This window comes from Cyprinus carpio, chromosome A9 (assembly GCF_018340385.1).
Source record: "Cyprinus carpio isolate SPL01 chromosome A9, ASM1834038v1, whole genome shotgun sequence".
NCBI classification, from domain to species: domain Eukaryota; kingdom Metazoa; phylum Chordata; class Actinopteri; order Cypriniformes; family Cyprinidae; genus Cyprinus; species Cyprinus carpio.
The window spans coordinates 7,426,677-7,452,354 of NC_056580.1; the positions used below are offsets into that span (position 1 = coordinate 7,426,677).

The 25,678-nt window shown below is 36.4% G+C and overlaps 1 protein-coding gene across 6 annotated transcripts; it reads left to right on the forward strand.

The window, feature by feature from the left end:
* Positions 1–1,961: 1,961 nt before the first annotated feature.
* On the forward strand, positions 1,962–24,190 carry LOC109049585 (nectin-3-like protein). Of its 6 annotated transcripts, none has more exons than XM_042763353.1 (5): positions 1,962–2,438; positions 20,662–20,973; positions 22,281–22,389; positions 22,982–23,130; positions 23,233–24,190. In XM_042763353.1, exons 1-5 carry the CDS (start codon positions 2,375–2,377, stop codon positions 23,265–23,267), a joined length of 669 nt encoding a protein of 222 aa, XP_042619287.1. In that variant the 5' UTR covers positions 1,962–2,374; the 3' UTR covers positions 23,268–24,190. The 6 variants fall into 6 exon arrangements, 3 of the variants coding, with proteins under 3 accessions (XP_042619287.1, XP_042619289.1, XP_042619288.1); XM_042763355.1 differs by lacking the exon at positions 1,962–2,438 and adding an exon at positions 16,533–16,625; XM_042763354.1 differs by lacking the exon at positions 1,962–2,438 and adding an exon at positions 19,616–20,368.
* The last annotated feature ends 1,488 nt before the right edge of the window (positions 24,191–25,678 follow it).

Sequence of the window (25,678 nt, forward strand, 5' to 3'; positions counted from 1 at the left end):
ACAGTACAGTTATACATTCTTTCACAGACATTCGTTTAAACATCATATATATATATATATATATATATATATATATATATATATATATATATATGCATATATAGTATATATATATATATATATAAAAACATATTATTTATGCATTTGATTTCTAGGTTAAGTTGCTCAAGCAAGTGGCAGGAGTGGAAGTAAGTGCTCAAGACTGAAATTTGATCTCTCAGTTCATGAGATAATAATAATTTTATCCCCAGTCGACTTCCGAAGTTGCATGTCTGCAAGCAACACAGTGTGTTTGAATCTGTGTTTGAACCAACCGGGTCATTCTTCAATTGGGGTGGCAAATGAGAGGCAGAATTTGTAAAAATGCTTGTTTGTTTTTTTCTAATAAAATGTATAGCTGTACATTTAAAATTAGTTTAATATGCTATATCCATTAAAATAGAAGCTTAAGAATATATATATTTTTTTAAATAATTTCAATCAAACACTGGTGACACAGCCACTTATGTCTATGGTGTTACCAATATTTGAAGTAAAATTTTGGTTTGTTGCTGGTTAGACCCTGCTCCGGAGTAGGAGCTAACATAAGAATTCGGCTTGCATTTAACCCATCCGAAAGGCAGTCCGCAGTACTAAAATCACACACTGTGAACACACACCCTGCAGTGCGGCAAATTTTATGCTGCGCCCCGGGGAGCAGTGGGGGTAGTTCTCACAATTAAGTTCTGGTATTAAGGTGAAAGAGAGACTGTACATGCACTACCCCACCACAATTCCTGCGAAAGGCCCGAAAGAAGTAGAACTCACAACCCTTCGATAGGTTCACCCCTCCCCAAACTATTAATATAATAAATAACTGCAGATAATGTGTGCACTCCGTGTGTGACCAGAATAATACTTCGATAGTACAGTAATAATAATATTATTAATATAATATTAATCAGTTACATTTATATATCACTTTTCTCAACACTCAAAGCGCTCTTTAAATTGAAATCTCTTCAACCTCCATGTGTGCAGCATCCACAATGTCCAAGAATGCCCACCACACACAGCAGCTTGGTGGAGAATCGAACAGCTTGGTGAAGCCATGTAGAAGATGTGAATCTTCTACAATTTATTTATTTATTTATTTTGTTTGTGAAAAACTGCGAGTACATTTTGAGTAGCCTATAACATATAAGAGAAACTAACAGTTTTGGAACTTAAGCAGTCTAGTATTTAAGTGCATTTAAACTAATTATTCAGACACAAGGTTTTTAGTGATTATGAAATCCTAAGGCATGAAACCTAATCGCTCAATCTACACTCAAAGTTTAAATTTTTTCTCATTGTGAAAGATCTGCTAACAACAAACAAACCATGATTGGAGACCGGGGGCAATTGTAACATTTTTTACATTTTCCTTCATAACCCACATATTACTTGAAATACACTAGTCATCTTTTCATACACAAAACAAATATAGGTGCACTAAATATATTTTACTCATATACATTAATCAGCTGAAGAGTTAAGAACAATCTTTAACCAAACTTAAATGAAATGGTACAAGATATATTAACATATTAACAGAATAACATCATGTGGAGATAATATTCATTATATATATATATATATATATATATATATATATATATATATATATATATATATTTAAGATTTAAAAGCAACACATGCTTGTTCATGTTAATTTTTTATCAATAACATAGAGATAACATGTACGTATCTTTAAATTCACAGTCATCTAAAAATTACAAATCAGAAGAAAAATACTGTACATCCAAGTAACTTTTATACCTCAAAATCAGTATCTTGTTGAAAACCTCTGCTGAGGTGAAATGATCGTGCTTCTTTTCCACAGGCAGAGAGAGAATCCTACTGAGCATGTGCAGATTAAGTTTCAACACTTTCTGATGGGAGGAACTAAGTGTGTTGCAATTGCCCCCTTTGGTGGCTAAGGGAATAAATCGACTGTGGTTAATGAAAACATCTGGTCTTAACAACAGAGGAGGATTTCGAATATAATAATAATAATTCAAAGCCCTGGTAGTTTTTCTTTAAATTATCATTTCTACAAGATAATAATTTCTGTTTGTTAATTCTGAAAGACGTGCTGACTAGGAAAGCTGAATTTAGAACAGTATTGCATAACATACAGTACATAGTTTGCCCGGCTCTGATTGAGACGATAGCACACGTGAAGGGAGTTTCGGTTTAGCACATTTTCTTCAATTTACCCGAGTGCCTCGAAACATTTGAGCGCGGTTGTTTTAAGACTGTCACGGATCCGCTCCCTGACTCGTTCAGTGGCATTTACTGGAGCTGACAAGAACTGTTTAAGGTGACGGTAGTGTCTTGACTCAGTGCCCGTATGTTTTCCCGTCACTTCATTACGATGACCGTTGTTTATTTTCTTCTCAGCAGTGGGACAGAAGGTAAGCACCTCTATAGAACATGTCTGATAATTTAATAATTAGCCATAATATCGTGGTTTATAACCGGCAAACATAAATGCAGAAACTTTTATTCATAATACCTACATTGCATGGGTTATTATAGCCAAAGTGAAAAGTGATCTGATGACAGGTAGTTAAGGATAAGTAAGCAAACAGAGGCTATTGCATTCTCAACTCAAATATACCATATCAAATCAATATACCATATTCTGATTTAATTAAATGCAACCAGTCTATAATAATATCGTGTAGTTTACGATAACTTTTCTGATGCGTTTAATTCCTTCTGGTATGGTTTACTTTTCCTTTTGATTATGGGTGAAGATGCACACAACACCTCTTGTAGAGAGCTTATTTTATGTATTTTATAATCAGGTGTGGTGGATTTTTTTATTGGAATATACAAAATACAATGAAAGAGCAATATTAATAAATCTATACATTTCTTTTTTCTATTAACAACTACTAAGGGTGGACACAAACATGAACAGTCACAACCCTCAGTAAACCCAAACCGCACCCACCCCAAAGGAGGAGAATAAAACTTAAGTAGCCTACATTTTCCAAAAGAATTTAATAAAAAATGACAATTATACAGAATTAAATAAAACAGAAAAATGAACAAGAGACTACAAAGAACAATTAAAAATACATATTACAAATCAGTAAAGATATATAAACATATGGGTATGATCAGCAGGAGCCAGAGAACACCTATTGCAAGTGGCATACACACCCGGAAATAGCTTACTTAATTTCACGTTAGTAAAATGAATTCTATGAAAAAAATTAAATTGAATCAGACTCAGTCTGGCACAGGATGAAGAAGAGTTAACTCTACCAGCAATCAAATTCTCACCAATGCGAATCCAAACTACATCCGAGTTCTTCTTCCCATTGATATTTAAACTGAGAAGATGCAGGGAGAACATAAGGGAGAATTAAATTATATAAAAAGGATATAGATGTGTTTCTGTATTAGGCACTTCTCATATAAGGAGGGTTCAGGCAATACTGGAAAAGAAGGACAATGAGAATGAACAAAGTTACGTACTCGAAAGAAAGAAACAAGTTAGACTGTGGTATACTGAATTTTACTGAAAGATCAGAAAAAGTAGTGAAAACTCCATCAATAAATAAATCAGAAAAATATACAAGGCCTTTGTTTTCCCATGAAGCATAAGCAGAATCTAGAGTTGAAGGAATAAATAAATAATTCTTGTAAATAGGGTCATAAATGAAGGAGCAGCGAGTTTAAAATGTTGTCTGAATTGCCTCCAGATCCTAAAAGAGAAGGGCATACTACTGGATTTGTAGAAAACTTTGAGGGACGACTGGATAAAGGAGCACATACAAGCCTGACTCCAAAAAAGTTGGGACACTGTACAAATTGTGAATAAAAACAGAATGCAATGTTGTGGAAGTTTCAAATTTCAATATTTTATTCACAATACAACATAGATTACATATCAAATGTTTAAACTGAGAAAATGTATAATTTTAAGGGAAAAATAAGTTGATTTTAAATTTCATGGCATCAACACATCTCAAAAGTTGGCCTGGTCTAAAGTCTGGCGCAATGTTTTTTCTTTGTTATTTAAAGAGCGTGTTAGTATAGGCTGGTCCACAACACGCGTACATGCTGCTTATTAAACACAGGGATGCACAGCAGCACACAAATATGCCATATATTAAAAATTAAAGGATTGCAATGCATAAGAATTTTTTGTAGGCTAATTAAATGTAAAAATGCCTACATGTCATAATGGATAGTCATCACATGTATCAAACAGGCTATCTATTTGCTCGCACACGAGCAGCTCCGTTTCATCTCGGAGACGCGTTCCGTCTTTGCGCTTGCCAAATTCCGCCGTGTAAATAACAAATCCATCATGGAACGAGCGCAACTGGCTCTTAAAGGGAATGGAAGATGAGACTCTGATTGGTTTATTGCATGTTACGCCCAAAAATCACCCATTACTCATTAAGAGAATAGGGACAACCCGTTTAGACCATCCGCCTGGGCGTGCCAACCGTTTTTTTGTCGTTAAAATAGCAAAAGTGGATTTGGACACACCCTGAGTGCACCTGCGCCGTGCGCTTTACACTTTGCATTTAGATTGTTAAAATAGGGCCCATAGAGTTTTAGCCTGCAACGGTGAATGGATTTTCACCGACAATGTTTTCTGGAAGTATTCCTGAGCCCATGTTGTGATTTTCATTACAGTAGCATTCCTGTATGTGATGCAGTGCCGTCTAAGGGCCCGAAGATCACGGGCATCCAGTATGGTTTTCTGGCCTTGACCCTTACGCACAGAGATTATTCCAGATTCTCTGAATCTTTGGATGATATTATGCACTGTAGATGATGATAACTTCAAACTCTTTGCAAAATGTCTCCCTTTCAACATTTTATATGTTATCTATATTCTATTGTGAATAAAATATAAGTTTATGAAATTTGTAAATTATTCCATTCCTTTTTTACTCACAATTTGTACAGTGTCCCAACGTTTTTGAAATCGGGTTTGTACAAAGGCAAGGAGTGAAGATGAAGAACAGGACTTTGCTTCTAACTTACACCAATCTAAATAGGGAGAGTTGTGCCAGATATTAATTTTGCTAATATTTGCTGCCCAGTAATAAATAAAAAAAAATTAGGCAGTGCTAGACCTAGGTTTAATATTCATTTTAGCTGATTGAATTCTACCAAATAAAGTAAGAGGTGGCTTATCCCAACGTTGCAAATCTAATTTAACTTGTGTGAGCAATTTAGAAAAAATTTATTGATATAAAATTTAAAATTAAATTTTATATCAATAGATCAAAGGAATGTGAAATATTTACTCCCACACTCTTAAAAATAAAGGTGATTCACGATGCCATAGAAGAACCTTTTTGTCTAAATGGCATAGCTTGAAGAACCTTTTGAAGCACCTTTATTTTTAAGAGTGCAGGTAACAAAACTTTGTAGAGGATGACTGAAATGGCAACGCCCCGGCTGGAATTTGTTTAGCCAAATTATTAACTGGGAAACATTCACTTTTATTTATATTAAGCTTATATCCAGAAAAGGATCCAAAAGTCTTAAAAAAAACAAAAACAAATCAGAGACTGAACCGGCCGGGTTTGAAATATAAAGAAGAAGGTCATCAGCATAGAGTGAGACACAATGTTCTATCCCTCCACTAGTGATACCTGAAAAGAGCAAGGGATTTTTAAATTTACAAATGGCTGTACCCATTTTTACGGCAAGAAAAAGGTGGATAGAAAGAGGTTCTATTGCTAAGGCAAACAATAATGGAGAAAGAGGACACCCTTGACTGAAATAATCATCTCACCGGATGCAGAAGTGAATGGAGAAAAAATAATATTTAGAGATGTTGAATATTTGAATATAATTGTCGCCCCCTAATGAAACCAGTCTGATCTTCAGAGATTATTTTAGGAAGACAGGGATCCAGACGGCAAGCCAGCACCTTGGCTAATAATTTAACATCTGAATTTAACAAACTAATAGGCCTCCAACTGCCATATTCAACTGGATTCTTGTCACGCTTATGTATAAGCGAAATAGAAGCCTGCATGAGAGTTAAAGGAAGAGAGCCATTGACTAAAGAATCATTGTACATATATAACAATAAAGGTGTTATTTATAAAAATCAATTGGACAGCCGCCCGGACCTGCTGTCTTACTACTTTGCATAAGATGAAAACATTTCAAAATCTCATCTAACTGTAGAGGCTTATCAAGATCATCAACTACAGCTGCATCAATACGAGGAATATCTAGATTGGCTAAAAAAGGATCCATGATGGAATCATCCCCATGAGGTTCTGATTTATAAAGGTTGGAATAATAAGAGAAAAAAACATAATTGATATCAAATTGATTTTTAGTTAAAGAGCCAGAAGAATCATAGATCTGATTAATTAGACGAGAGGCAGCTAGTCCTTTAAGCTGGGATTCCAGTAATCGACCAGGGGTCTCATTTATAAATGTTGCGTATGCACAAAATGGGCATAGAAACATGCGTACGCAATTTACCACGCACATATCGTGATTTACAAAAAAATAAACTTGGCGTAAATATGTATGCACCGTACGGACATTCTAGACCATGCGTACACACTCTTTTTCCTGGAGTGAGAAATGTAATTAAGTAAACAGTGATTTTAAACTCTGTTTTCATGTCGATATACACATTTACATTAAATACTCCACTCACATTAATAGAGATAAGCACTGAAATTACATAATTTTACAAAAACATAATTACATAATTTTATTAACAAAATAAATCATTTTCCTGTGGTATGCTATGTTTTAATGACGGTGAGGAGTGCTATAGGTGCACAATAATTTATCTTTAAACTAAACTACAGATCACATGTTATGAGAAATATTTTAGTGAGAACAATGATCAATGATGCCCACTTACTTCGATATTATGATGGACACTGCTGGATTCAGTGGTCGAACGGACTATTGTCCAGTATAGGACCAATGATAATAGCTTACAACCGCAGCTGCACGGAGGTGTTGATGTCGTGTGAAGGCATCTCCACAACATAATGAAAAATACCACTATATTTGAAGGTTATTACTAGGAGAAAACGGTAAGATTAGCACGTTTTCTTTTTAAAATACTTTGTCAGGGACGAGCCGAATCAGACAGTTGTGTTTACACTGCAATAAATATGGGCCTATCTGTTTCCACTAAATATACCTAAAAGATGTTAATCAGCAAAACTGCATACATTTAATTTGATTCGAATTGTTTAAAACAATTGAAATACTATTTGGCCAGTGTAAAATAATGAGATCAACTCTATTCTAAAATATATCTGAGAACAACTTTAAACCGTTTTTATGGATATTTTCATATATTTATTATAAAACATAACAGGATACTGGATAATTTTTAGCAATAACAATTTATGTGTATGGCACAAATGGCATTATAGTCCCCATCTCATATTTCCTTAATGTCTCGGTGTTAAACATGGTGTCACGTGCATGGGAATATGCATGGATATGACATGCAGATGAGGTTATGCATAGTAAAACAAGGCATTGTAAGCTCCATATATGGTGATTTCGGAGAGGGGACGAGGTGGAAATGCACGTACACACAATCTTCCCCTGACTGGGATTTATAAAGGGATTTTTGCGCGGGTTCTGGCGCACGCATGGTTTTATAAATCTGAAAACTTTTGTGCGTATGCAAAATCTAGCTTTTGTGCATACGTACACTTTTAGGATGAAATCTATGGAGAGTTTAATAAATGAGACCCCTGGTCTTGTAATTTTAGTTACGCCCCAAACTGCGATAAGCCAACATTTTTTACTTCCCTTTTTTCCTGAATTCTGAACTTAAACTCTCATTATCTTATACTGGGAGGCAATTTCAATTGTGTTATGGACCCAAGGTATGATCGGTCAAATACTAAATCTTTAGAGCAAACAGCTATGGCTAAGGCAATGTCAGCATTCATGGATCAGATTGGTTGTGTTGATCCATGGCGCTATCTTAACCCGTCAAAAAATTAATTTTCTTTTTTTTTCTAGTGTTCACTTATCTTTACTCACGTATTGACCTCTTTTTCTTAGATAAAGCTCTCTTGCCATTAGTTAGTTCTTCTGGATATGCAGTTATAGTTATTTCAGATCACGCCCCACATTCTATCAGCTTGACTATACAGTGTCAGTAATAATATTGATGTTTTTATTGAGACTAATAAGGCAGAATCCGTTTCACTCTCTTTATTATGGGAAACATTCAAAGTGGTAATTCGAGGTCATGTTATTTCATATATGGGTTATAAGTACAAGAAAAGAAAAATGTTTACACACACAACTGAGAAGTGAAAGAGACTACCAACGGACATGATATAACGACCCTTGGGATCTGCAATAATCTGAGAGGGGAGAAATGAACTCGTTAATGCATAACAGTAGCAGTACCTCTGGCTCTGCTGTTAAAGTTAGAGTGAGACCCCTGGCCTATCCAAGGCTTTCTTAAAGGGGTCATTTGATTAGATTTCAAGTTTTCATTTTCTCTTTGGAGTGTTACAAGCTGCATGCATACACTGTTAATTATTTCCCTGTTAAATAACAGGAAATTACTGGCAGCAGGGTTACCATTATTTTCCTGTTATTTTAACAGTTAATTCATGTTAATTTTTTATACAGTGCACTCTCCGTAATGTTTTTTAACAGGAATTTACAATAAATTACAGAAAAAAACAGGAAACAACTGGAAGCAGCGGTACCATTATTTTCCTGTTAAATCACCATTTATTTAGTTTCCATTAAATACTGTTAATTATTTTTAGCATAGTGACGTGTACCACTGATTGTTATAGACATATTCTAACTTGAGTTAATACAAGAATAGGCGTAATCCATCAGATAACACTTAAGTGAAAGAAAACTAATAGTTCCGTGTTGAAATTAACTTTTTTTATTTTAATACAAACACAAAAACTTAAATACAAACAAATACAAACGTAGGCACACATGGATCAGACAAATCACAGAAATATATTGTATATCATGTTCATTGCTGACATCTGTGGTCGCTGGATGCAAAATAACAACTGCGTCTGCAAAGACACTTGCGTTTGGCTTTGCGCTGCGTCGGTGCAAGATAGGGCCCTAAACCTCAACATTTAATGTTCCTGAACTGCTAAAATTCAACTAAAAAGACTCAAACCAAGGATATACACTGTGACTCCTGGTCACATAAAAATGTTACACATAGGCTAAGATTAATCACAAACAAATCTGATTTTCTCATGTTCATGGCTTAAAAAGTAGCAAATACATTTTTAAACCTAAATACATTGTTCATTATAACAAAATACTGAACCTCAACACTAAGTGTTACCTAAACCATTAAAATTCAACATGTATGAATACATTCAAACCAATACTTAACACTTAATGGAACTCTTCATCAATAAAGAGCAATAAACAAAAACACTGTCACTGCTTAGACCACTAACCATTTTCTCAAAGCACACAATGAGGATTCTTTGCAAAGTCTTGGGTCTATATATGTGAGAGAATAAGAGAGAGAGAGATGAGTTCCATAACTTCACATTTTTAATCCAAAATTATATCACATGGCTTGACCTAACAAAAGCTAATTTTAGAAACAGAGCATAAAACAGACAGAATAACATAACATTATAGAAAGTGTGATGAGTACAATTCATTGAAAGAACAAAAAAAGAATGGCAAAAGAGCATGGAAGAGGAGTTCAGCATTCTAACTTTGAAGGGCAGTTGAGAATGAATATTAGAATGAATTTCCCCAGCCTCCTGAGTCACTGCTGTTTGAACATATGTGTAATGCTCTTACTCAGCATTTTAAAATGAAATCCCACTGAAAGTCCATGAGCTTGCGCAAGAGGCTGGCGACGTGTGAATTGACAGTTCTTCTTTTTTTTCCCTTTGCAACCTTTGTCCCTTTTTCTGGGTTTATACCCACAAAGCGTCTGAAAAATTATACACTGGTTAAAAATCTAGTAATTTACACAGACTAACAGCACAACAAATGTACATGAACTATCCTCAACATGCAGTATCTTCTTGCCTCTGTGAATATTGTAAGTTGCACTAAAACTTTCTAAATCAAAGTTAATTGCTAAATCCCATCACCAGACCATGCTTGAACCACAGCTAGGCCAGAAAAAATGCAGGTGTTAGCATACAATATCTTACCTCTGGATGAATTCAAGCGTGCAGGCTGCCTCCTCTTGCGTATGTTGCTGTGAATTTTTATGTGCCTCACATAGGCCACAGAGGTGGCTGACTGTTGTCCACAAATTTGGCAAGAAAACATTATGCAAGCCAATTAGACTTATTGATAGATTAGCAGTAAATTGCTAGATTTGAATCTGCTTTAACCAGACATGGCAAGAATGCCACACAAACTTGACCACGGGAATGCTACTTAAACGTTATAGGCCTAACGTTAGCCTATTGTTTATAGATTTGGATCGTATACATAAATGGACTTTAAAATAAGCGCATTGTTTCTAAAATTAATGGACAAACTATCGAAATGTTGCTAGCTTGAATCACCTTGGCTCATTAGCTAGCTAAGTTACTTCATTTCATGTGGTGTAAGTCCGTGGCATTTACATCGACATCACTGATAGATGTTAAAACTACGCATGACTTTCAAGAAACTCTATAATCTCATCAGGTTATTGTGAGTTTGGTCGATGTAACCACCGCGATCTTCAGACATGGATCTCCGTGTTCGTTGCAGGTTCAAATGCCTTCTTCTACGCTCCTTCCCAGAATGCAAAAAAATACTGTATGAACATGTTATTTCAGATAGTGGCGCCAAATAAAGTGGTGCCTGCCAGCATGCTGCGTGTCATACGGATATTTACACCATGTTCAGAAAGAACAGGGGAGACACACACACACACATTGGGAGCGCAGTTCCTCAACTAAATGTATAGGCCGTCTCGCATGAAATCGTTTCCCGAGTGTAGGGTATTAATAGGATAATAAAAGGCTATTACACCCACGATAACAAACACATTTGCGCATGCACAGAAAACACCGCAAACTTTCTTATTACTGTCTGTGGAATAGGCTATGCAAAATAATTCTTGATAACATTTGCAGTAGAGAAATCAGGTGTTTAATTTGTCTAATCTTCATTCAGTAAATGCATACAATATTTAGTTTGTTAGTAATGGATTGCACCGTTGACTATTGGTTGAATCAGTTGTTGTTTAGCAGCCTAAAAAAAAAAAAAAATGAAATTGCTAACTTCTCCACTAATAAATAATAACTTTTTTTATAATAAGCACAAAATTGCATATCAGCATTTATCTCCAAACATACCAGACCATCTTACTCTATACGACATCTTTGCTTGAATTTTAGATTTTGCGGTTAAATAACAAAAATGAGGTGTTATTTAACAATGAGGTGTTAAATAACAAAAAATGAGTTGTTATTTAACATATATTTCCTAAAATTAACAGTAAGGCGCAGTTATCAAAAATAACAGGTTAATCATGTTGAAATTTGGGTGTAAATTAACAGAAACATTTAACAGTGTAAGATCCCTGAAGTTGCAAAGACTAAAGTCTCAAAACCAAAGAGATTTTCTTTATCAAAGTTAAGACTCTGCCACGTCCCCCTAAAACGGCTAATTCAAACATGCCCCCACATGTCTACGTCACAATGTGTAAATATTTGCGTAATGCCTCCCAAATGTTCACGCAAAGAAAGAAGGTGTGGTTTCAGTAACCGCAGTTAGTGTTAAAGTAGCCATGTCAGGAAGATGCTGTGTGTATCTAGGTAAAAACAAAAGCACTTTATTTGGCCTTCCGAAAGTAGATGCATTTAGGAATCTTTAAGATTACTTACAACAGAACAGCAACGCATTTTATGGACGACCATTTCATGAACCTAGGAGAGAAGGTAATACTGACTTTGCTACGGCAATCTGGCGCTTCTGAATCAGCTAATGTAAGTATGTATTTTGTTATTAATTTAAGATTTTCCTATGGACTGTTCTAATGCAGAGTTTTGCACACCGTGTTTGTGTGTGCCCACGTGTGTGTGTGTGTGTGTGTGTGTGAGAGAGATCTCAGTTTGAAAACTTGCAATTGCAATTATCTTCCTTGCGTGGGTTGTGCACCAGCATGGCTCCAGCGCAGATGAATCTAATGTTTTGAGGAGTATGTGTGGCAGTCAGTCACAGCACACTGTTCTTTCTTTGGATGTTTTGTATGTTCAGATATTCATATAACAAAATATATACAAATTAAAACCTAAATAGGGACATAGTAGTATACTTAAAGTATGATGTATAGTTCACTTAAAGAAAACTTATGAGTATACTTGCAGTATAAAACTGCTAAACTAGTAGTTTACTGAGACTATACTTCAAAGTGTACAAAGTATTTAATTAGTAAACTGTCAGTATAAAGTTCAATTTTAGTATAAATGCAGTACAAACTACAAACATAGAGGTAAACTAGTCATGTACTCAAAGTTTGCTACTGTTATACTTTTATATACTAGATATACTATACTAGATATAGAATATACTATACTATACTTATATACTAGAAAGTGGGCCAATTTAGTCCCAAGAAGTATTGAAACAGTACACTTACAAGTATACTAATAGAACACTGATATTTGTATACTTGCTACATAAAGTATACTCAAAAATATACTTGAACTTTACTTGAGTATACTTAATAAAATGAACTTGAAGTATACTACTTTTTAGTAAGGGGTAACGAGCAAAGTCACTACTTTTGAGCAGTTAAAGGAACAAATTTTGATGGAAGAGTTCAAAAACTGCGTTTCAGAAAAGGTAGAAGTTTATCTCAATGAACAAAAAGTGTCATCGTTAACTGAAGCTTCGGTTTTTGCAGATGAATTCGTGCTCACGCACAAAGTTGCTTTTCAGTCCCCACGTTTGTCACGTCGCACTGTTGTGAATAGCAACTATAGTTCTAAGATTGCAGATGCTGTGTCCCCAGATAATCACACAACTGGTTTATCATTTACATCAAGAGAATGTTGACCCTGTCGAACAGACACAGATGAATGAATGAATGAATGATGCATTTATATAGCGCTTTATTGTGTATTGTTGTACACCCAAAGCGCTTTACAATCATATGGGGGGGTCTCTCCTCAACCACCACCAGTCTGCAGCATCCACCAGTGCGCTCACCACACACCAGCTACAGGCGGAGAGGAGAGAGAGACAGAGCCAATCAAGTGGTTGGGGATTATTAGGAGGCCATGATTGACAAAGGCCAAGGGGGCAATTTGGCCAGGACACTGGGGTTACACCCCTACTCTTTACGAGAAGTGCCATGGGATTTTTTTTTTAATGACCACAGAGAGTCAGGATCTCGGTTTAACGTCTCATCCGAAAGACGGTGCTTCTTGACAGTATAGTGTCCCCGTCACTACACTGGGGCGCTAGGACCCACACAGACCACAGGGTAAGCACCCCCTGCTGGCCTCACTAACACCTCTTCCAACAGCAATCTAGTTTTCCCAGGAGGTCTCCAATCCAGGTACTGACCAGGCTCAGCCCTGTTTAGCTTCAGTGGGCAACCAGTCTTGGTCTGCAGGGTGATATGGCTGTGTAAATAAACCTGTGAATCACAACATGAGCTGTTGAAACTCTATATTCCTGAGACATCTAAAGCTTCTCCCTCCTAACCATTTTTGCAAGTCGTTAAATTGATCAAAGGGGTTAACCAAGGCACCCAATTGTCTCAAGAGACGTCTAAAGCAGTCATAGGACCAAGAATGGTGGTAATCCAAGAAACAAAACCCTTTTGTTTAGAACCATGACAGCAAATGGTTGATTGTCCCCTGCTGACGCGATTTCATGTTTCAGAACAAGAGAGTAATTTAGCTAACAAGCTTCAGGCCTCCAAAACAAGGATCAAAGGAACAGCTATAACGTTTGTGACGAGCACTCCCAGAGGAATCAGCGTCGCCCTGGAAACCAAAGTAAAACACCTGCACGTCCTCGTCACCGGCTGATCGGTCACAGCTGCTCCCCATCAGCCAGCACGTTTAAAAGGAGCACATGTTTCACACAGAAGGGGTTCTCGAACCGAATGCACCACTGGACTAATCCCCCTCTCCTTCTTCCACAGAAAGCAGCGAGTGACCGATAGCCCACACCCTTGGGAGCACGTCAGGACACCCACTTTCACCCTGAGTGGCACCGAAGAGCACGGAGAGCACACGGGAAGCACCAACCAGCGGAAAACGGATCAGGACACTTCAACAGGCACCCTTCTCTTGTCAATAAACCCACCCTCCGGGGCATTTAATTCACGCACCTCTTGTCGAGTGTTTCTTCACCCCGTGACACGTTTAATTATATAATTATGAACAACAGACTGTCCCCACTTTCCCCCTCCTTTCTCTACATTCCAGAAAAATTTTCGCTTTTTCTTTGTACAAACAAAGGAACATAGAACTCATATAGATGAGTTCAAAAGACAATCATTTAAAAGTATGAAAGGGCAACTATTTTCACAAATAACATGTGTTATCTCTTATATATGCTTGATGTGTTTCATGTAACCGGTGCAACTTTAACCAATGTTTTATAACCCCTTTTAGCAGATAAATCTATTAATTATGTGTAAGATAGTGATAGTTTAGTGTTGATTGAAAGCTCGTTTTATTTGCACTGCTTTGGTATGAATGAAATGTTGAAATCTGGAATCGTACGCACGTTAAGAAACTTTATAGAAGTTATTAACAAAACCCGCAAAGACACTTCCACAGTGATGAATTAAACAGCGTTTTAATTCATGCATGGGAAAGAAACCGTACGGGGCTTGGCTAAGCCCTGCAACAGCGTCCGATTGGGACCGTCAATTCTGGGAGGGACCAAATCGGCTCGCTTTAAAACCAAATGGCACGAACAGATCTGGGCTTGTTTTGCTTTTTGCGCACCTTTGGGCTTTTAGCCTTTGTGCTCAGGCGCTGTAACATCGAGCGATCAAGTCAAGCGAGTGTTCGTTAGAGTAGTTCCATTGTATTTTGAAGTTAAACTTTGCCCAGATCCTGTGCTACCCAGCTCGTAGCTTAGAAATTATCATTTTGTTTATATGCTCGTTGGCCACAAAGTAGTATAAACAGAACTGTTTAAGATATACTGATTTTAACATTCGCTGGACGAACTGTTGAGGAAATATAAACTAATTAAATTTGGAATCAGCTCAATTAAATCAATTCGAATCTTTGAATTTATCTCTTTAAAAGAAAAGAGCTAAAAATTCTTACAATGTTTTTATTGCCATGAATGAGGACATTTGATTGCTACTTGTTCTGCATTACAGAGAAAAAGCCAGAGGAAGGCGCAGAATGAAGCTAAGTCTGTAGCTTTTGTATGCACTCATTCTCCTGACTCATTACCCTCTATTGATCCTACTTTTGAACTGTTTGTTTGTGAAGGTGTAGTGTCATTGTCTGAATCAGATTCAAATTCTAGACCAATACGTATTCTTCGGGATACTGGTGCTGCACAAACCTTCATCTTGGCAGATGTACTTCCATTTTCAGCACAGTCTAGTTGTAACTGAGAAGTTCTAGTTCAAGGAATAGAACTTGGTGTTGTAAGAGTTCCTTTGCATAATGTGTACTTGTGTTCAGACATTGTGACTGGTTCAGTTAAAGTGGCTGTACGTAATGAGCAACCAGTGATGGGTATAGCTCTAATTCTTGGCAATGGTTTGGCGGGAAGTAAAGTTGTTTGTCTTCCTGGAGTTACTGAAGTCCCTAGTGTACCTCAGAATGATATGTTAATTCAAAAATTTCCAAGTGTATTTCATGCATGTGTTGTTACTCGTGCACAGGCGTGTAAATTTGAAAATGAGATTGATCTCTCAGATTCATTCATGAATTCAAATGTTGGTGGCACTGAAGACACAAATGTGGAAGCTTGTAGGCCTATACAAAATTTTAAGCTGGAACCTAAATTCGATTTCCCATTTGACAAGAGACAGCTGATGGAGGCACAAAATGCTGATGATATTTGAAATCATGTTTTTCTGCTGCGGTTGACAAAGCTGAGATAGCTGACCATACAATCGCGTATTTTATTGACGACGGAGTGCTAATGCATAAGTGGAGACTTGAGAGTTTAAAACAAGATTGTAGCTCTGTGTTCCAGGTAGTCATTCCTGAGTCATATCGAGAACATGTACTGAGTGTGGGGCTTGATCATGAGTTGTCCGGAAATTTGGGTATTAAGAAGACCTACCATAATCTTTTTAACTATTTTTTTCTGGCCTGGAATGAAGTCTGCTGTTACCCAGTATTGTCAGCCGTGCCATGAGTGTCAGGTTGCTGGAAAACCAAACAAAGTTATTTCTCCAGCTCCCTTGAAACCCATTCCTGTAATGAGTGAACCATTTGAGAAACCAGTTATTGATTGTGTCTGTCCTTTGCCAAGAACTAAATCTGATCATGTATATCTGTTAATGCTGATGTGTTCTACTAGGTTCCCTGAAGCCATTCCCCCACACCAACTAAAAACCCATACCAAAGTTAAATACAACATTTGGTCTTCTGAAATTCATCCAATCCGATCAAGGATCCAACTTTATGTCAAGACTTTTCTGTAAGGTAATGAAAAAAAGGTTGAAAATTGAGTATTAAACAAGCAGCATCTAGTGCTTACTTCGCAAGGTATCCTGAAAGATTTCAGGATCTGACAGTGTGAGCAGATTCCTCTTCTGTTGTTTGCAGCACCATTCAGGAATCCCTTTGTTTCACTCCGGCTGAGTTAGTCTTCGGAAGAGTGTCCTTAGATCATGGAGGTAAGTGTTTTCATTTTATGTAAATTCATTTTGTGAGTGCTTGCATTCTGTGTGGAAGTTAGCAAAACCGTCTTTGTCAGCTTCCCCAACCGGTATGAAGGGAACATTTGATAAAAAGACTGTTCAACGCTCATTTGAAGTAGGTGATCAAGTTCTGGTGTTGCTACCTTTGCCTGGCTCTGCACTACAGGCAAAGTTCACTGGGCCAGATGTGATTGAAGAAAAGTTGAATGATACTGATTATGTAGTACAGACCCCTGAGTGGAAAAGAAAGACTCGTGTTTGTCACATAAACATGCTCAAGTTGTATATTTCTCATTCTAATTCTAAAAACTGTATCATTGTTCCTGTAACCTCTGTGACTCCAGTTGTAGTAGCCTCTGTAAATGCAGCTTCTTCTGATTATTCTCCAAGCATGGATGATCTTCGGTTAGGAAGTGCATGTCTTTCTAGTGCACGTCTTAAATTCTGAAGCTTTAGTAACTCTTGATTCTAAGCTCTCACATTTATCTAGATCAGCTCAAAGTGAAATTGTGCAGTTGACTGATAAGTATTCATTGCTTTTCTCGGATGTACCTACTGTGACTCATGTGCTAATGCATGATATTGATGTTGGTGACCATTGACCCATTAAGCAGAATGCTTACTGTGTAAACCCTGTGAAACGTGAAATCATGAAAAAAGAAACGTAGTATTTGATTGAAAATGGTTTGACTGTACCCAGTTGTAGTCCTTGGTGTTCTCCGTGTGTGTTGGTCTCAAAAGCTGATGGAACCTCACATTTCTGTACTGATTACCGAAAGGTTAATCAACTAACCAAGGCAGATTCCTATCCTCTTCCCAGGATGGATGATTGCATTGATCGCATTGGCAGCGCTAAGTTTGTAGCTAAGCTAGATCTACTTAAGGGTTATTAGCAGGTGCCGCTGACTGAACGTGCTTCAGAGATTTCAGCATTTTCTACCCCAGATGTTTTCCTTCAATATAAGATCTTAGCTTTTGGGCTCAAAAATGCCCCAGCGACCTTCCAACGTCTAATGAATTGTGTCTTGGCTAATGTACAAAACTGTGAAACATACTTAGATGATGTGGTCTGCTACTCGAATACTTGGAATGATCATTTGAAAACTCTAAAAGAAGTGTTAACCAGATTATGAGATGCCAATCTAACACATAATCTAGCAAAATGTGAGTTTTGTCATGCTACCATCACTTATTTAGGCAAAGAAGTTGGTCATGGTACTGTTCACCCTGTGGAAGCCAAAGTGCAAGCCATTGTTGATTTTCCTGTGACTAAATCAAAAAGAGATCTTAGAAGATTTCTTAGGATGGCCAGTTACTACCGGAGTTTCTACAATAATTTTTCTGTTGTTGTGAAACCCCTCACAGATATCCTTCGCAAAGATGCCAATTTTGAGTGGAATGATAACTGTCAGTGTGCATTTGTTTCTGTGAAGAGTCTGTTATGTAGTTCTCCTGTTCTAGCTGCTCCTGACTTCAGTCGACCTTTCAAACTTGAAGTGGATGCCAGTGGAAACGGTGCGGGTTGCTGTCCTATTACAAGAAGACGACCAAGGAGTTGACCATCCCATATGTTACCACTCTAAAAAGTTTAATCGTCATCAAGTAAACTATAGTGCTATTGAAAAGGAAGCCCTAGCTCTTTTATTGGCTCTAAAACATTTTGAAGTATATATTGGTTCTAGTCCACAACCCATTGCTCTATACGCTGACCATAATCCCCTAATTTTTCTCCAAAGAATGTGTAACAAAAAACAGAGACTCATGCGTTTGTCACTCGTCTGTCAGAGCTTTACTTTGCAAATCAATTAAAAGGAGGGTGCTGAAAACGTGATAGCAGATTCTCTGTCTAGGCCATTTTGTGAACTATGCTGTTTGTGCTATGCTGATTTACCCCATTTGTATAATAAGAGAGAGATTGTTTGGATATTTGTTGTTTTGTAATGGCCCTTTGGCTTACTCGACCCTTGCCTGTTGTATGATTTTGGATATCCCTCTGAACTTGATGTTTCTTTGTAAATATTTATTGTGAATATTGTAAATAGTTTTGGGGAAAGTAAGGAGTCAGACACCATCTTTTGTTTTTGTAATGTTTGGATGTCTGTTTTTGGATTAGGTAGTTAGGTTAGAGAATTATTTTTTTATTTTATTTTTTGTTTCTTTATTTTGGATAGGTAATTTAGAGGGTTTAATATTTAGAATATTGTTTATTATTTTGGCACCGTCAGCACCTGAAAGTGAACTCCCAAATAAAAATTCAAAAGAAGTTGTTTGTTCACACTCGTTTTTTTTTTTTTTTTCTCCATGTTACGCTCTACCCGTAGACGGGGCGTAACAATGGCTAAATAGCCAAAGTGAAAAGTAATCTGATGACAGATTCATAGTTTAGGTTAGTAAGTAAGCAAACAGAGGCTACTGCATTTTCTATATCAACATTACTTTCTAAACTTTAATTTCTGTCAAATCAGCATACTATTCTGATTTATTTTAATGCATTTGTTTATGACAATGTCTGCCATATCTATACTCACTGTCACTATATAGCCTTGTAATATTCAACACTGTATATTATTATGTATATAGTATCATATTGTATATAACTATGTATAGAGCAGGGGTGCCCAACCCTGCTCCTGGCGATCGACTGTCCTGCATTGTTTAGCTTCAACCCTAATCAAACACACCTGCCTTTACTTTTTAAGTGAGCCTGAAGACCTTAATTAGTTGCTTCAGGTGTGTTTGATTAGGGTTGGAACTGAACTTTGCCGGACAGACGATCGCCAGGAGCAGGGTTGGGCACCCCTGGTATAGAGTAATCATATTTTCTGACCAGAAATCATCTTATTTTCTTTATAAATAACATACCAATACAAACAATCAAACAATAAATAATTGTACGATGTGTCATGGTGCGGTAAGGGAACACTGTGTAAACAGGGGTCTGGGTCCAAATGTAGGTTTATTTGCAAAACAAAAACAGACTAAGCAAAACCGAAACAGATCAACAAGATCTGAAAAACAACTCAAACAAGAACAGGACTGGGACACAAATACAGCAACAGGAGGTGCTTGCATCAACCAAAACCTTCAACAAATAATTAATAAGCCAGACAGAGTAGCGGGAGTGTGGTGTATAAATAGTCCTTGATAATGGGGAACAGCTGAGGGTGTAATAAGTGACAGGTGTGTGGTCTTTTTAGCAAAATTACATGACCCCTTTAAACTGCTCTAAAAATAAATTGACAGCATTGACATTGACAAGGTAGTGTGTCCCAAAACTTGCATACTCTTCTGTTACACACTCAAAAGTGTGTACTTTTTTTCACAAGTAGGCAAATGCAGCAAGTGTCTCCTGAGTTAAACAGTTTAGAAACATACACAGATATAGAAAGGCTGGCATGGTAGCTAAAGGTTCCAGATTTAAATGACCATAATGATGCCTGTGTAGCTTTTTAACTTTGGTTGGGACGATGCTATTTTGTGATAGGAGACATACACTGCCTGGCCAAAACTGTCATCTAGATTTAAGTAAGCAAAGGATAGAATCATTACTGCAGTGATTAACATGTTTCTGGCCCATGCCCAATTCCAAAATTAATCAAAAGTGCCCATCTCTCAAGAATTTGTTCAAGACAAAACATTCAAGAAATATTCCACATAAGCAAACTCTTTCATTTGTTATTGGGTATCACTTCATTAAAACTATTAATGTTTTATATAAATATAAATGTTTAGTGATGTTTTGCTTTTAATTATATTAATGTTTAAATCTTTTTTTCACTTAAAATGTTCCTAATGATGTGATGATTTATGGTCACCAGCCACAAGCCCTGTGAATGTGAGCATGACTGTGGATGTCGTCCCTGTCGCTGGACGCCTTGAGGTTACCTTGGCAACCTGTACAACTTCTAGAACGAAGCCTGCTGCCGAGGTGTCATGGAATTTGGGTGCTTTATCTGATACTGTGAAGATAACAACAAACACTGTGAAACATTTAGATGGGACGTTCACAGTCACAAGCAGTCTGATTGCCACTCCAACTGTACAGATGAATCAACAACATGTCCAGTGTTTGATCAGACATGTTTCAATGAAAGAGGAACTGCAAGTTGATCACAAGATCATTGTGCACTGTAAGTGGCAAGAGCCTTTATAAGGAAACCCAAATATTTGACATCCTTAGCAGGTTGTCTTGTCTTGTGCGCTTGGTACTGCAGCTTGGTTTCAGCATGTTCTCTGTCGTTTAAAGGCCACTTCCTGCCTCAGCTTGTTGTCAGTAATTGGTAATTAAAAGGGAAGTGCCATTAAAAAAACACACAAACAAAGGCACTTTGGATAAAAATCTTTACTAAATTTAAGCAAAAGTAATATTTGTAGTTTTTAATGTGACAAAAGATTGTCAGTTATTCATTTCCTTGTGAAAAATAATTACACTAAAAAAAACAGTTCTTATTACAAAAATAATACAATTGAAAAGAATACATTTAAGTGTGAACTGAATGATATTTGAAGACACTTAACTTGATGTTATTTACAATTAAATAAAATGTATACTTACTGTACATGTAATTTCATAATCCTATTGTCTTTAAAATATGGTTAAAGGGGAAGTGGTTAAATACCACGGCAATACCACGACTGAGGTGCCCTTGAGCAAGGCACTGAACCCCCAACTGCTCCCCGGGCGCCGCAGCATAAATGGCTGCTCACTGCGCCGGGTGTGTGTTCACAGTGTGTGTGTGTATGTGTGTTCACTGCTGTGTGTGTGCACTTTGAATGGGTTAAATGCAGAAAAAATTCTGAGTATGGGTCACCATACTTGGCTGTATGTCACGTCACTTTCACTTTTTTAAAGTGAATAACAAACGTCTACAGCAGGGGTAGGGAACGTTGATCCTGGAGAGCCACAGCCCTGCACAGTTTAGGTCCAACCCTAATCAAAGACACCTGAATCTGATCAAGGTCTTCAGGATAACTGAGGACAGAGACAGGTGAGTATTTTTTAATCAGAGTTGGAACTAAACTGTGCAGGTCTGTGGCTCTCAAGGATCAACATTCCTACCCCTGATCTACGGTGATGTAAAATATATTTTAATGTCATTTCTATTTAGACTTGTAGATCATGTATTTAAATATATTTGACATAATGCATGAATGAAATTGCAGTTTAGTGCACTTAAATATATTAACTTTAAATATTATTACAATTGTTGATTTATCTGTTTATCCAGGAGTTGATACATGTATTTGATTTATTCATTGATTATTGACTCCTCAGCTGATCTGTCAGTTGTATCGATTACACAAATGTATAGAGGCAAAGTTCACCTTTGGCAGTTCGTGGAGACTTGGTAAACCATCTGAATTTGTTTAGATGGATTGTAATTAGCATATAAGTGATATCTATGCAGTCATATGTGTGTGTTTGTGTGTTTTAAAGATCCACCTCAGCTGGTCTTTGTGACACCTTTCAAGGATCTCTCTAATGCTGAGGGGTATCAGTGTGAGGCAGATGCCAATCCTTCAGCTACACACTTCAGCTGGCACAGGTATGAAATCTAATATGCAATAATAATAATAATAATTATATATATATATATATATATATATCTATATATATATATATATATATATATATATATAATGGGAATAAGTAAGAATCATCTTTGAATCATTAGTACATTCAACTGAAAATCTATGAATAGAGGATATTTCATTATATTTCATCAAACACTGCAAGATGTAACAACTGCAGATCCTTGTACTTCCCCAACTTAATGCATGGCAATAAATTAAGCAATACAGACACAAACAGTAGGAAGTGCTATAGGCATAATTTGCTTCCTCAAAACAGTGTTGAGAGTGACCTATCAACGTGAAGGGCAATGCATTGTGGTTAATTTGCATTTATTTGGTTTGCAGATGTGTTGCACAAACTGACATACAGAATATGTGCGTTATGTAAATCAGCTTGTGAAGAACGATTCTGCAAAGTAAATTACTGTTGTGACATTAATGTTTATGTACAGAACAACTTGAAAAAGTTTGTAAAACCTACTAGGTTTTGTTTTCTAATTTAGGCCCTATACTCATTCTTTTGCCAGTCTGATTTTATATTCTTTGCTCTTGTTCATGGAGTAGCACACACCAGACTATCCCTAATGATGCCATTAAAGCAGAAGGAAATAAACTCTACTTCTTGAAACTGACGTCTGACCTCAGTGGCCTGTATATCTGTGAGGCTTCAAATGAGTATGGTAAAGGAATCGGCTCACTTTACTGGCAAAAAGGTGAAAAGTGAAAGCTTTTGTGCATGTTTTGATGAAGGCAGATACGACAGCTTTTTAGACAACAGTGCTTATAATGCGTTATCTCTTTTTTTTTTTTTTTAGGAGAAAAGCCAGAAGACATTCATTCTGAGCTCTGAGTCCTTTATACTGGATGAAATTTTAATATTTTCTCAGTGTCATCAAAGTCCCTTTAAGGAAATTCAGGAATAAAAGCTGGCAACAATTATATTATGCTTCTTAAATTCAAGTCACACTAAAATCTATCTTTTTCAGGCAGGCCAAGATGCAAATTTAATTCACAGTGGATATCAACAAGGTAACTTTTAACTGAAAGGGATGATAACATATTGCCATACTTAGCATTGTGCTTTCTCCCATCTATGTATGAGTGGACCAGCTGCCTTGCATAGTCTCTGAATTTTATATTTTATTAACTTATTTGTTGCCAGTGACTTTTTTTTAATACAATACAAAAATATATTCATAATATTTATATTAGCAGATATAGAAAAATATGAATTTCAGAATGCCTTAGTTTTAGGGTTGTTAAACTTTATTTATATTTGTCATTAAGAAACATGGACAAACATTAATAGACAAACAGTCAGAACAACTTCATGAATGCAATTATTGGTCTCCTTTCTTGATTTGAGGTAGGAAAAAGTATATTTAAAAAAATAAAAGTTATGCCTGAATTGAAGTCAAATGGGTTGCAATATAAGTATTCACACATGTACTTCTTTACATATACTTATATATTAATTTATACATATATAGACATATAATTATCAATCAAAGTGTATCCAAATATTCATACATGTATTAGATAGGTATGAGTACACATAATCCCTTCCCCCATTCATAAACAAATGTGTCTCTCCTCATTTTGTTTTGACTTTCAAAAGTCTCTCCTTGCAATCTCAGTTTAAATATCAGTGTTTCCATATGCTATATCTCTGTCACAATCTGTTCCTATTGTATTTTCCTTTTGCAATTTGCTGAAGCCATAGATGGGTGATGGCAAAAAATCCCAGGTATAGAATAAAACCCATATCTTCTATCTCAAGCTCTAAGATATCCTGTATAATTGCATGTATTTCTTTCCAAAACACTTTTAAATCTGGGCAAGACCAAACAAATATGAACATGATCAGCTGATAATGTCCCACATTGCCTCCAGCAAGATCCTTGGTTTGTTACTCCCATTTGTTTAGCTTTCAGTTTTGGAGTAATAATGAAACATATTGTAAGCTCTGGAATTACTGTCAAACATGTATGGATCTACATTTCTTTTTCCCATTTTTCTTTAAGATACTTATCATATCTTGGATACAAGATATGTATGCTTTCATAAATATGCTTTTCAGATGGGAGTGTTCATAACAATGTCTAACTTGTAAAAATCTGTGAAGATCCTGTTTCTCCAGGTAATAGGTCATATTATAATTCTGAAAATCTAGAATTTCCCCCTCTTATATGATTGAACCCTAATATCCTCACCTGATGTTAAATTCTAGTTTAAATTTTATCTAGCTGGTCAGGGAGAAATCGTGCATCAAAACCAATCCAACCTAATATCCTCACCTGATGTTAAATTCTAGTTTAAATAACTGTATATTATCACCTAGAAGTGACTGAATAGGGATTGGTTTTTGAGACATTTCTAGTTGTTTTAAGTTTTATATTATATACTTTATGAATAGGGATTGGTTTTTGAGACATTTCTAGTTGTTTCCATTTTGAAAAATAGCTAGAATCGCACCAAATTTCTCAACTGAGCAACACTTTAATAGTCTTGAAAGAAAGGTAGGGACCTTCCCCCTTTTTCTTTTGCTAATTGTAAAGTTATGAATTTAATCCATGTTTTTTTACTGTTCCAAATAAATCTTGAAATGATTCTGTCCCAATCATGGAACTGTTTCAGAGTAATTTGAACTGGTAAGGCCTGGAATAGATAGCAGCCGGGGTACTATATTCATTTTATCTGATTCTGTTCAGTTACTCATATCTAGAGGGAGTAATTCCCATATATTCACATCTTTTTTTTTTTATTGTCTTGTTAATGGGAACATAATTGCTTTCATATAACATAGAGAGTTTTTGGTATAATTACCCCCATATGGACAATAACCATAACAACCCTATGATTCGAGTGACAAGACGTAATCAAAATCCAAATATTCTTTGTCAGACACATTCTGTATAAACTGTTGTACTCTTTTTGTCAGGGCGATTCTCTGTGATTTATATGAGGTCCTCTCACCCGTGATCAAAGCATATTTAAAGGCATTGTCTGGAGTCTGTTAGCAGATTAGTGGAACACTAAAGATCTTAGTCCCAAGTGATGATCAAAAGGTTCGTCCAACTCACCAGGGGTTCACCTGTAGATGTACACAAGAGGAAAATTTGTGAGTGTTGCCAGTAGACGCTCCATTTTAACTTAAGGTGCATCAGGTACATCACTTGCACAGGGGGATTTCTATCACAAGTGCTATTAAAAGTTTCAGTCTCAGTAAATATGGCTTTTACCTTGGTCTTAATTCAAACT